The 11598-nt window shown below is 51.0% G+C and overlaps 1 protein-coding gene across 2 annotated transcripts in view; it reads left to right on the top strand.

Annotated features, from left to right (window-relative positions):
• Positions 1–11598, top strand: part of MGAT5B (mannosyl (alpha-1,6-)-glycoprotein beta-1,6-N-acetyl-glucosaminyltransferase, isozyme B) — a 78561-nt gene that overhangs the window by 8407 nt on the left and 58556 nt on the right. For both annotated transcript variants that reach the window (XM_006869542.1, XM_006869543.1), the window contains exons 2-3: positions 215–327; positions 9829–9976. In XM_006869542.1, coding sequence (XP_006869604.1) covers positions 215–327; positions 9829–9976 — 261 coding nt within the window. The remainder of the gene's footprint in view (positions 1–214; positions 328–9828; positions 9977–11598) is intronic.

Raw genomic sequence — 11598 nt, 5'->3', positions numbered from 1 at the left:
CCTGACAACAACAACAGTTCATCCATTCATCAGCCATCCATCCATCCATCCATCATCCACCCATCATCCATCCATCCACTCATCCATCCATCTATCATCTACCCATCATCCATCCATCCACCCTTAAAACACTTCTGGAGCCCCTTCTGGAAAGGAGTCCTGGGGACACTGTGCAGCTGACTTGTCCACTGACCTGTCCTGTCCCTTTCTGCAGGATTTTTGTCCTGGGCATTGGCTTCTTCACACTCTGCTTCCTGATGACGTCTCTGGGAGGCCAGTTCTCAGCCCGGCGCCTGGGGGACTCACCTTTCACCATCCGGACAGAAGGTATCTTGGTGGAGGAAAGGAAGGGGAGGGAGGTACCTTGAAGCCTGGCACTTGGAGGCCGTCTGTAAGAGGTCTGAAATCTCACTGGTGGACATGAGCCCAGTTGTGTGTCCTTGCATACGTACCAGGTTGACTCCGTGCCTTGATCTCATCACCAGGCTTCCAGTGATTGGGATTCTCAGGGCAAGTTCTTGAGCCAGGGTCTCCAGGCATCAGAAATGGCTGCCCATGGTGTTTCTTTAGTGAAGGGGATCTTGGGATCTTTGAGAGCCTATCTTTTTGAGACACACAGTCCCAGGCTGTGACTGTGATAAGGAACAGAGAACAGGTCTAGCTATGGGCTTCCCTTATCTTGAGCTCTGGGAACGTGGCTCCCTTGGTTCAGAATGTGGACTTTGGGGCTGGATGAGTCTGGTCTGCATCCTGATTTACACGCATGAGCCGTGTGACCGTGACCAGTACAGAGAAGAGTGTGATGACGTTTCTTCAAAGGTTGGTTTGGATGTGCTCACATGTGGAAATTACCAGAACAGTTCATGGCGTGGGTATGGTGAGCTGGGAGACCTTCCCCTGAAGCTGTCCTGTCACACTGCCATCCGGCCAAGGAAGAGCAGAGATAAGTACAGACCCCTGCCCACTGTGCCACAGAGGTCCATCTGACTTCTAGTGGGAAGGAGGAACATGGGGCAGAAGGTTCTGGATGGGGCGCAGGCTTCCTCCTAAGGTCCTTTACAATACAAAGGCTCCACAAGAAGCCTATTTCACTGGGCAAATTCTAGAACCCCTTTTAGGTATTCCAGTGAGTTATAGACTGAAGACAGTCAGCCCTTGTGTCTTATCGATGAGCAGAACTGTAGCTGGAAGTGGGCTTGCCTGAGGTCGCGCAATTACACTAGAGCCATTCCTCTTGTGTATGTGCTTACATGAGCCAACGCTTTTTACTTATTTGTTTTGTTTGTTTTAAAATGTTTTATTGTGAATTGAATGGAGGTTTAGAGAGCAGATCACCAATTTTACGTCCAGCAAATCACAGACTTTATTCCATCTCAATGATTGCATTCCCATCAAGGTGGCTTCATTCGTCCCACATCTTTCCTGTGATTCTTGACTCCTCCTTCATTTCCATTGCCTCTGAATTTGGTCCTTAGGTAAATGCTGCCCTTTCGATCTTGAGCCGTTGACATACCATGGTGAACACATGTTACTAGTGTTGTCTCCTATAGAACTGTCTACCAATTGGCTGAAAATTGAGACCCGAAGTGTGACCGAGGTCCATAGTTTCAGATTCCTCCAATCTCTTTTGGATCAGTAAGCCTGGTCTTTTATTTAATTTTGAATTTTATTCCACATTATCTCTCAGCCTTTCTAGGACCTGCTAATGTAATCTCTTTCTGAGCAGTTGCTAGTGGTAGCTGGGCACCTGTAGTTCCACTCTCAGGGTCATGGAGACTGAGGATTCATGTAGTCTCTTAGCCCATTGGATTAACTGATACCAAGCATCTTCAGTGTTCATCCTTCTTCATTCCTCCGGACAGGCAGAGACCAACAGTTGCACCTTAGATGACCACTCATGAGCTTTTAAGATCCCAGTTGGTATTCATCAAAGGAGGGTACGGAACATTGTCTTTGTGGTCTGTGTTATACCAATTGACCATGGTGTCCCCCAAGATTATGGTCCTGAGCCCCTAGGCCCAGGAAATCATTCTCTCAAAGTGTTGGGTAATACCTAAGAAGTTTTCATAACTTTCCCCCGGTGTGCTCCACCACATTCATGGATGTGATTGCAGCAAAGGTAAACACCCATGTACAAATATCATCTGTCAGACCTCTATATATTTGTGGGTGTTCTTCCACTCTTCCTCTCATACCTGTTCAGCCTGTGTGCCTGTCCATGTGTCTATCTGTAGATCATTGTTGCTGGGTTGTGTACATCACAGTGTTTACATCTGCTCTTTTAACTCTTGCACTGCTCCCAGTATCTTCTCCTGATGTCATCATTCTGCTGCCTACCTACTGACTTCCCTGTTGCCCAGATTCATATGTGTCTACAACAACAGTCTGCTAGCCTTGAATTACTCTCCGTTCCCTTCCACCCCTGGTAACCATCAAAAAACGTTTCTTTTAGCATGAAAACCTTTTCTTGACTTTTTACAATAATGAGCTCATCCAACGTTTGTCCTTTTGTGACTGACTAATTTCACTCAGCATAATGTCCTCCAGGTTCATCTATGTTATGAGGTGTTTCACAGAGTCATCATTAATCTTCAATTTTTTTTTTTGCAGTATTCCATTGTGTGTGTGCATCAAAGTTTGTTAATCCATTCTTCAGTTGATGGGCATGTAGAGCCTAAATTTCTTATTTATCACAGAAGCAGCAGATAAGAAATCAAACCACATATTGCATTAGGCAAATCTGCTGCACAAGACCAATTTAAAGTGTTGAAGAGCCACGATGTCAGTTTGAGGACTGATGTGCCCCAAGCCATGGTATTACTATAGACTCATATGCATGTGAAAGTTGAACAATGAATAAGGAAGACCATAGAAGAATTGATGCGTTTGAGTTATGGCGTTGGAGGAGAATATTGACAGTACCATTGGCTGCTAGAAGAATAAGCAAATCTATCTTGGGAGAAGTACAGCCAGAATGCGTCTTAGAAGCCAGGATGGCCAGACTTCATCTCTCATACTTTGGATATATTATCAGGATGGACCAGTGCCTGGAGAAGGACATCATGCTAGATAAAGTGGAGGGTCAGTGAAAAAGAGGAAGACCCTCAACAAGATGAGATGACAGAGTGGCAGCAGCAGTGGGCTCAAGGGTAGCAGCGATTGTGAGGTTGGCACAAGACCAGGCAGTGTTTGGTTCTGTTGTGCACAGGGTTGTTATGAGTCAGTACCAACTGGATGACACCTAACAATAACAACGTCACACACCAAACTAAACATGTCCGTGCACCCAGATCAATAAACAGAACAACATCTGCCCCCGCAGAAGTCCCCTTATGATTCCCTCCTGCCAGTCTCCAAGGGCCGGTACTACCCGACTTCTAACAGTCTAGAAGACATCGGCTGCCTCTTCTACTTCCTAGAATGGAATTGTCAATGGCTGCTCTTTTGTATTTGGCTTCTTTCTTTCAGTGCTACTTTTATTTTTTGGCGACTCTTCCAGCCTGCCCTCACAGTTGTTCCCTGGCTATGTGACATTCCATTGTCCATCTGCTGCTGGTGACATTTAGCTTGTGTCTTGTTTGAAGCCACTGCAAATCGTACAACTGTAAACCTTCTAATCCATTGCCATCGAATCAATCCCTGTAGGGCAAAGCAGAAGTACCCCAGGATTTCCAAGGCTGTCTTCTTTAGGGAAGCAGACTGCTACATCTTTCACCCGAGGAGACGATGGTAGGCTTGAACCATCAACCTTTCGGTTAGCGGCCACCTCACTGTGTCAGCAGGCCTCCTTTTTGAACCTTGCAGTGCCCGTGTCTGGTTGGCATTTCAGATGAGTGTACTTAGGAGTGGAGTTACTAGGTCTCTTGTATGTTGTAAAATTTGTTCTCCAGCTTCGTTTCTCCAAGTCAAGGTCTTTTCAGTTTCCCCAGTCCCTAAACTGGGTGCTAAGTGCCTGGCAGGAGAAGGAACAAGGACAGCAGCTTCAGGGAACACACGGAGAACCGACACTAATTCAGTTTATATCCCAGTTCTCAGCTGATTTCTCCAGATGGAGTTTATTTATGGCTTCCAACGTCTCCCCCAGCCTGCCTCCACTGCTTGGCCTAAAGTATACCATCACCTCAGCCCCCCCCCCCCCCCCCCAACTTCTGTCCTTACCTCAGGTGTCTCCCAGGTAGAAACCCAACACCTCCTGAGTCCCCGTCCCCGAACACCCTTTTCTTCAGTGCCCCATGTCAAACACAGCACTTCCATTAGGCATGCATCCAAGTGTTTGCCAGTTTGTCATGAGAGACCAGAGCACTGGTAGCATAATGGTTATGCATTGAGCTGCTCACCGCGAGGTCAGCAGTTCGAATCTACCAGCAGCTCTGCGGGAGAAAGATGAGACATTCTGCTTCCATAAAGATTTACTGCCTTGAAAACCCTATACAGCGTGGCTATAAGTCAGAACCGACCCGACTGTACACCCTCACCACCACCACCACTGGGAAGCAGTTTGCATTGTGGATTAAAAATCCTGATCCTACCAGCTGCCCCCTCCAGGGACACCCCAACACAGCCCCACAGAAAGCAGTCTTGGGCTTTCTCCAGCAGGGCGGGCCTGGGCCGAATCAGGAGCGGGAAACCCAGGAAATTCCAGGTAGGAAAAACACAACAAGAGGAAACAAAAAATGTGCTTGTCCACAAGACAATGCAGGCACAAATAGGAGAGTCTGTCTCATTTCTTTTCCTAGTCTCACCTGTCAGACCTGTGTGGGGAGAAGGGTGGAGGAAGGGTCCTCAGGAGGGAGAGTCTCTCTGATGGGCTCTGAGCTGCCTCTGGGTCAGCGTAGTCTTCCTGATAATGTCCACTAGTTTGAAGAGCCACATCCTTTGAGGTGCTCCTTCCAGCAACAGTCCTTTTGGAGATCTAACTTCATTCCTTCTTGCTGTCATCAGGTCCCAGTTTGGACCCTGGGGAGGTCTTTTCAACGTGCCCCCACCGCAGTTCCACTACTCACCCCTTGCCTTTGCTGTGGGTGCCTGCTGCTTTTCCTAGGGGTCAGCTTGGCTCCCTGCTAAGGACAGGACCATGTGACTCTGATCTGAGCCCTCCTCTGTTCCCTTTATTTCTTGAAGGAGTTGAGGATGCATGTGTCTGCCCTCTTGGGCCCTCAGCCAGGATTCGAACCCAGGGACTCCTGCGGAAATGCTCTCTCGTTCTGCAGTCATTCTGGCCCTGGTCCTTGTCACTAGGGGCTCTGAGTTCTTCCCATGAGCAGTAGTGATGGCTGGCCGACCGACTGGGCTGGGTGGGTGAGGAAAGGTCATGCTGGACCTCCTAGCACCTGTCCTTGTCCACATGACTGCCCAGGAGCCCAGAGTTCAGTAGCCTTAGCTGGGCTCTTGGGGTGGCCGTGGGCAGGGAGACAAATGTCTTCCTTTCCCCAGCTGTGAAAAATCAAGTGACAGCTCCAATCTCCAGCGCCAGGATCTGAGGACACAGGGACATGCTCAGATTCCTCGTAAAGGGTCCAGGAAGGAGGTGTGGAGTGGGGGGCAGGAGAGGGTGGGAGAAGCCTAGAGAACGTCTGGGCAGGGTAACAAACACTCCCCTGTCTGACCACGAGGATCCATTTGTCTCTCTCTGCTCGCAGGCTTTCTTTATTTAAATGGAAATACGGAGGGAACATGTGCTTGTTCTGAGATGGATTGCTGGGGCTGCTCATTAAATACATTTCAATTTAACCAGTGCCAAGTGTGGTGGACTGAGGAGGGCAGTGGAGTCAAGGCCTGACCAAGGAGGAGGAGGACGTGGGGTGGGCTGGCTGCAAGGCGTGGGCAAAACTGCTTTCCTCCCGGGCACCCCTGCCTAGCTCCTTGGCACAGAGAATGAGACTGTCCCTTGAGGTCACAAGGGTTCTCTAGAGGCAAACTGGTGCTGGTTAGGTGCTGGAAGAGGATCTTGGGGTCTAGAGTCACTCCAATGAGGGTGTTGTTGGTAAGTGCCATTGAGTCAGTTCTGACTCATAGTGACCCTGTATGGGGCTTCTCAGCAGCAGCATGTGGGTTTGAATGGCCAGTCTTGCAGTTCAAACTGCCCTGGTGGTCCAATGCTTATCCTATAGCCCCTACGCCAGGACTCCTCAGTAGAGGTGGTCTTACAGGAAATGTCTGAGGGGAGAATCTGAGGCCCGGGTAGTGGCCACCAGCGCATTCACACACCCTGCAGTGCTGTGGACTTCCTCTCCCGGTCACCTCTGAAGAGTCCTGGGGTTCCACCTGCTCACTTGCTGCTCCTCTGTCTCCCCATCCCCGGAGCTAGGGGAAGGGCAGCGCTGGGTGGAGATGAGGGGGTGAATTCAGGCCATCAGCCTTCCCTCTTGGATCCAGCAGGAGGCTGCTCCTGCTTTGGGGAGCCCATCAGCACTGCCCGGTAGCCTCTGGCCCTGGCCTTCACACCGGCTGGCTGAGCCCCAAGCTCCTTGTCTCTCAGAGACTCTCTATTCCCTCTCCCTGAATATATGGACTCATCAGATTCCCCCATTCCCCTTTTCTCACTCTCTGGGCACCCAAACTGCTGCCCACCCACAGCCCCGGGGACTTCGCCCTCCTTTTGAGAATTCTTGCAGCTTTATGGGAGGATTCCCATTGTTCAAGTCTCCAGAGGTAGTTGGGGTAAAATGCTGAAATAGGGATCCTCAGAGCTCAAGGAGTTTACCCCTGGTTTTATAGGAGGGGAAACTGAGACTCAGAGAAGGAAAGTGAGCCATTAATGTATTCACTCAGTGAACTAGGTGAACTAGGATTTCTGACTCTCACACTTGTCTGTCCCAGGCCACCACCAAGCCCCAGCCTTCAGTCTGCTCTGCCTAGCTCTTGGGGCTACTGGGTTGCAGGCTACGTGGTCAGCTACTGGCCTCACAGCTAATGGCTGCTATAGATCGGGGCTAGGAATGTGGGTGACTGAGAGAACCCGAGGGGAGGGTGCTGGAGGCCACAGTGCCACAAGGGAGCTGACCTCTGGGTTGCTGGACTGCTGCGTCTATAGGAACAAACTGCTGACCAGACAATGTAGTCTGTCCAGGTCTCCTTCTTTGGCAAGGGCACAATGGGGGAGCCCCCTGTATGGTCTCCCTAGCCTCAGTCTTGCTCCCCTTTTGGGGAAGTGCCACCCCAGGCACAACTAAGAGTGACTGGTTATAACAGAGCTGCCCTGTGAGTGGACTCAGCCTGTGCCCTGCACTGCTCAGGCGTGTCCATCTAGCAACTACCGGATGCGTGGCGCACCCTGGCATTATGCCAAGTCTTTGGACAGCCTCTCATTTTTCTGGTGTTAACCACAGGAGGCCCTGTCCTTTTCATCTTGAGTGCTCAGTCCTGGTGAAAAGGTAAACTTGGAGTTGGGATGGTGGGCGTGGGTGGGACCTCATCCAAACTCTTTAAATGACTTGAAAGAAGAATAAACCGTCCCCCCAACTGAGTGACGTTGAAAGGAGCCCTCTTGGCACACTAGTTAGAACGCTGTGCTATTAATCAAAAGGTTGGTGGTTCGAACCTACCAACTACTCCTCGGTAAAAAATGTGGTGATTTGCTCCTGTAAAGATGACAACCTTATAGGACAGTTAGTCCTACTGTGTTGTCTAGGGCCACTATGAGTCAGGACCCAGACAGTGGGTTTGGTTTTGTGTTTTGTGACGTTGAGAGAAAGAGAGCTGTTTATCTCTTGCATGTTTGCTGATTGGTCTGGTGCGAGTGCGGGCACGGTGAAGGGGCGGCGTGGCAGATGAGACTGAGTTTGTTTCATTTGATGCTACTTTGAAATTTCCCAATCCCAGTTGATTTTTACAAAATCTCCCTTTGGGGAAGACCATCAACCATATCTGCTCTCGGGAGTGGGGTGGGGAGTCGGGGAGTCGAGACAGTTGCTCTATCTGTCCTTCTTTGCATATCCATTTTCTCCAACTTCCAGCCCACCCACGTGGTAGTCTTCTTGGACCCCATGGTCTCTTTCCTCTGCTCCCCTCTTCTATCCCCAGCCATACCTGTCTGGGGACCTGGGACCCTGATTCTTTAGGGAGATCACATAGCTTCTCCTGCCCTTGGTGCTCAGTTGGCAGCTCTTAGTGATGCAGGCTGACCTCAGGCAGGCTCAGCTGGTCAGGAGGTGACTTAAGTCAGTGTGAAAAAACTGGACCTTGAGCCAGGGGAGATGGGGGTCCGCAAGGTGGAGATGTTACGGGCAGCCCTGAGGACATAGGGGACTGACTCTTGCTTCCCCTTCCTCTGCTTGATCCTCAGACTGGAGCAGAGGGGACAGGTCCCCAGCCCCCTTCTCTCTCTGCTTCACTTCTCCACACATGGCCTCAGAAATTGTCACGTTTTCTCTCCTGTCACCGGCCTGGCACAGTGGCATCGGGCCTAGCATTGTTGCCCTGAGCCGGGGACACTGAGGCCAAGAGTGGTACAGTGTTGACGCATCCGTGGAAGGTGGGTGGTAGAGCAGGCGGGATCCCACGCCTGGACCCAGCCCGTTGTCTCCCATATCCCTTCACTCTGACAGTTCTTTTATTTTTAATTTTAACTTTGTATTGTGACTTGGGTGAAAGTTTAAAGAACAAATTGGTTTTCTAGCCAACAATTCATACACATTTTGTTTCTTGACATTGATTACAATCCCCACAATGGAACAGCAGGCCTCCCACGTCCTCACTTCTGTCCTATCCCTTCCTGCCCTCTGAGCTCTGTCCCTGGGTGAAGGGTGCTTCTTTGATATCATAGGGTTGCTTGTTCTAGGCTTCACCTTAGAGGCTGGTCTATTCTTAGGCTGAAAGAGTGGAGACTTGGAGGTGCTTGGGAGCAGCCCACCACTGTTGGGTGGGGGGGCATGTGTCTCTGAGCCCTGTCCTCGCTCCCAGCTCCCCAGCAGGACAAAGCTCTTTTCTTGGCTCCCTCGCTTCTCTGTCCCACTCCCTGACTTCATGCGCTCTGTTCATCTGTGACCAGTGTGAGCTGAGTCCAGGATTTCTGAGTCTGATGTGGAGCCTCTGATGGCTGTTTGGAGGGGCCATTTAAAACCTACAGGAGATTTAATTAGAAAGGGAGGTGAGGGCCTGCTCCCTCACACCAGCATGCACAGCGCTAATGATCGGGATGATTGGAAAGGAAATTGCGTTGAATCTGGGGCTGGTTAATGGGGTCGTTTGCACTGAATTCTATTCTTCACCAGCCTCCCCCTCCACCCCCTCCACCCCAGATTAGGCACTCTGCTCCCAGTAGAGGGAAGGTGGCTGCCTCAGCCCCGGGGATCCTGCCCTTGTCAGGTTAAGCTAAGTGTTGGAAACCTACAGACCAGCTTGAGGTCCTGGACAAACTCACCCTGGTTTTCTATGGCTGGGATTGGGGTGTGTGATGGAGAAGGAGCATGGTCAGGGCCCTGAGGCTGGGGAGGAGGGTTTGGTTCACTAAATGCTACTTTGAAATTTCCCATCTTGACTGGTTTTATTTTGATTTTTCAAAATCTCCTTCCTTGTCTGGCATTGCAGTGGGAAGACCACTTGGGGTGGAGTGGGTGTAGATCATGTTCTCCTAACCAATTTTCTCCAATACCCGACCCACCCCTGTTGGCCTTCTTGGACATCATCTCTCTCTTGCCTCATCTATAGTAACTGGGACCCTAACCCCTAGGACACAGGCTCTCTGCAGAACCGGTGTTGGTGGTGGGTGGGTGGGGCTTGGTCTCCTGACCCCTCCCCTTCTGTGGCCTGGAACAGTTGTCTGGAATGTTGGGAGGAGGTGGCCTCATGGTCCCAGGGGCTACGCTCACTGCCCTGCTCTGCCTGCAGTGATGGGTGGCCTGGAGTCCCGGGGCGTGCTCCGCAAGATGAGTGACCTACTGGAGCTGATGGTGAAGCGCATGGACATGCTGGCCAGGCTGGAGAACAGCAGTGAGCTGCACCGGGCCGCCAGCGATGGGCACTTTGCTGTGGACAGGTGAGGGGTCGGTGGGGAGGGGCAGGCTCAGGGAGGAGGTGGGTGCCCCACAGTGCAGCCCCTTGAGAGCTGTGTGGGTTTCAAAATGTACCCCTAGAGCTTTACCTGGGTTCCCCTAGGTCCTCCCTGGTGTTTTGTTTTTTTGGTTACCCTACAGGAACATGTTGTTATTAGCTGCCATCGAGTTGGTCCCAACTCACAATGACTCTATGCACAACAGGATTGGATCTTGTGGTCCATAAGGGGTTTCAGTGACTAGCTTTTGGAAGTCAATCGCCAGGTCTTTCTTCCTAGTCTTAGTCTAGAAACCTGTTTAGCATCATAGCAACAGTCAAGCCTCCATTGACAGATGGGGTGGTGGCTGTGCAGGAGGTATGTTGACTGGGACCCCCATATGGAAAGCAAGAATTCTGGACACGGCCTCTGTGAAGCATGGTTTCAAGTGTGGCAGAGATGGAGCATTGAAGCAGTGGCAGAGATTGGCCAATGAGGCTCCTCTGGGTATGAGACCAGCTGCTCTTCAGTTTGCAATGGATGGTTTCTCCTTTATTGGGGGCGTCTCATCTGACCAGCTCCCCTGCCCTCTTCTGATCCAACCCACTTCCTGTCTGTTCCCAGTCTTGCTGCTGCTTCTGGGCCTGACCTTTGTCCACAGGTCTATCTGCCAGGGCGGGTAGAGGGCCTCTGGTTCTCCATAAGGCTCCTGCTTCGGGTAGCAGAGCTGAGGGTCAGCCGGCTGCCACCTGGGTTGGGCTCAGCTGCCAGAAGATTCACCACCTCTCTGCTTTCTTCCAGTTCTGGCTGCTCCCACTCTCCCCTCCCTTCCTTTCATCTCCTCTGGGGAAGGAGGGAGACCTTGGTGGGGAGCCTTCACCCCCCTCCCAGCTTCATCCTGGGAAATAGCTACCATCCATCACCAGCTCTAGAGTCATCAAACCCACGGACAGAGCGGACGTTTCAGGGACGTGTGGCTTCGGGAGAGGAGCGGTGGGCATGTCAGGGCAGGGACAACTGGCTTGCTCATAACTCTCCTGGGCCTCTCCCCACCCTCCCAGCTCACGCGGACAGGTAGGGTCACACAGGTGATACTCCTTTCCGCAAATTCTGTTAACTTAGACCTGTGGTTTAGAGTCCCCCAGTTTTGTTTTTTAAAGCCAGTTGTTAAGTGCAGGGAGTCAGTTCCAAGTCATTGGACTCACGTGCTCATGTAACAGGAACATCCTGGCTATGTTTGGACCCACTGTAACAGTCCCTGTGTCAAATCCATCTCGCTGGGGTCTTCCTCTTTTTCAGTGTAGCGTAGCGGTTATGAATCGGGCTTCTAACTTCAAGGTCAGAAGTTCAAAACTACCAGCGGTTCCATGGGAGAAAGATGAGGCAGTCTGCTCCTCTAAAGATTTACAGCCTTGGAAACACTGTGTAGGGTCACTACCACTCGGAATCGACTCCACGGCACTTAACAACAACAACTATTTTACCAAGCATGATTGTCTTCTCCAGGGACTGTTGTCGTTAGGAGCCATCGAGTTGGTACCCACTCACAGCAACCTTATGCACAGCAGAACAAAACACTGCCCAATCCTGGGCCAACCTCACTATTGTTGCCACACTTGAGCCCATTG

The sequence above is a fragment of the Chrysochloris asiatica genome, unplaced genomic scaffold (assembly GCF_000296735.1).
Source record: "Chrysochloris asiatica unplaced genomic scaffold, ChrAsi1.0 scaffold00132, whole genome shotgun sequence".
In the NCBI taxonomy this organism is placed as follows: domain Eukaryota; kingdom Metazoa; phylum Chordata; class Mammalia; order Afrosoricida; family Chrysochloridae; genus Chrysochloris; species Chrysochloris asiatica.
This window is presented reverse-complemented; position numbering and strand designations above follow the sequence as displayed.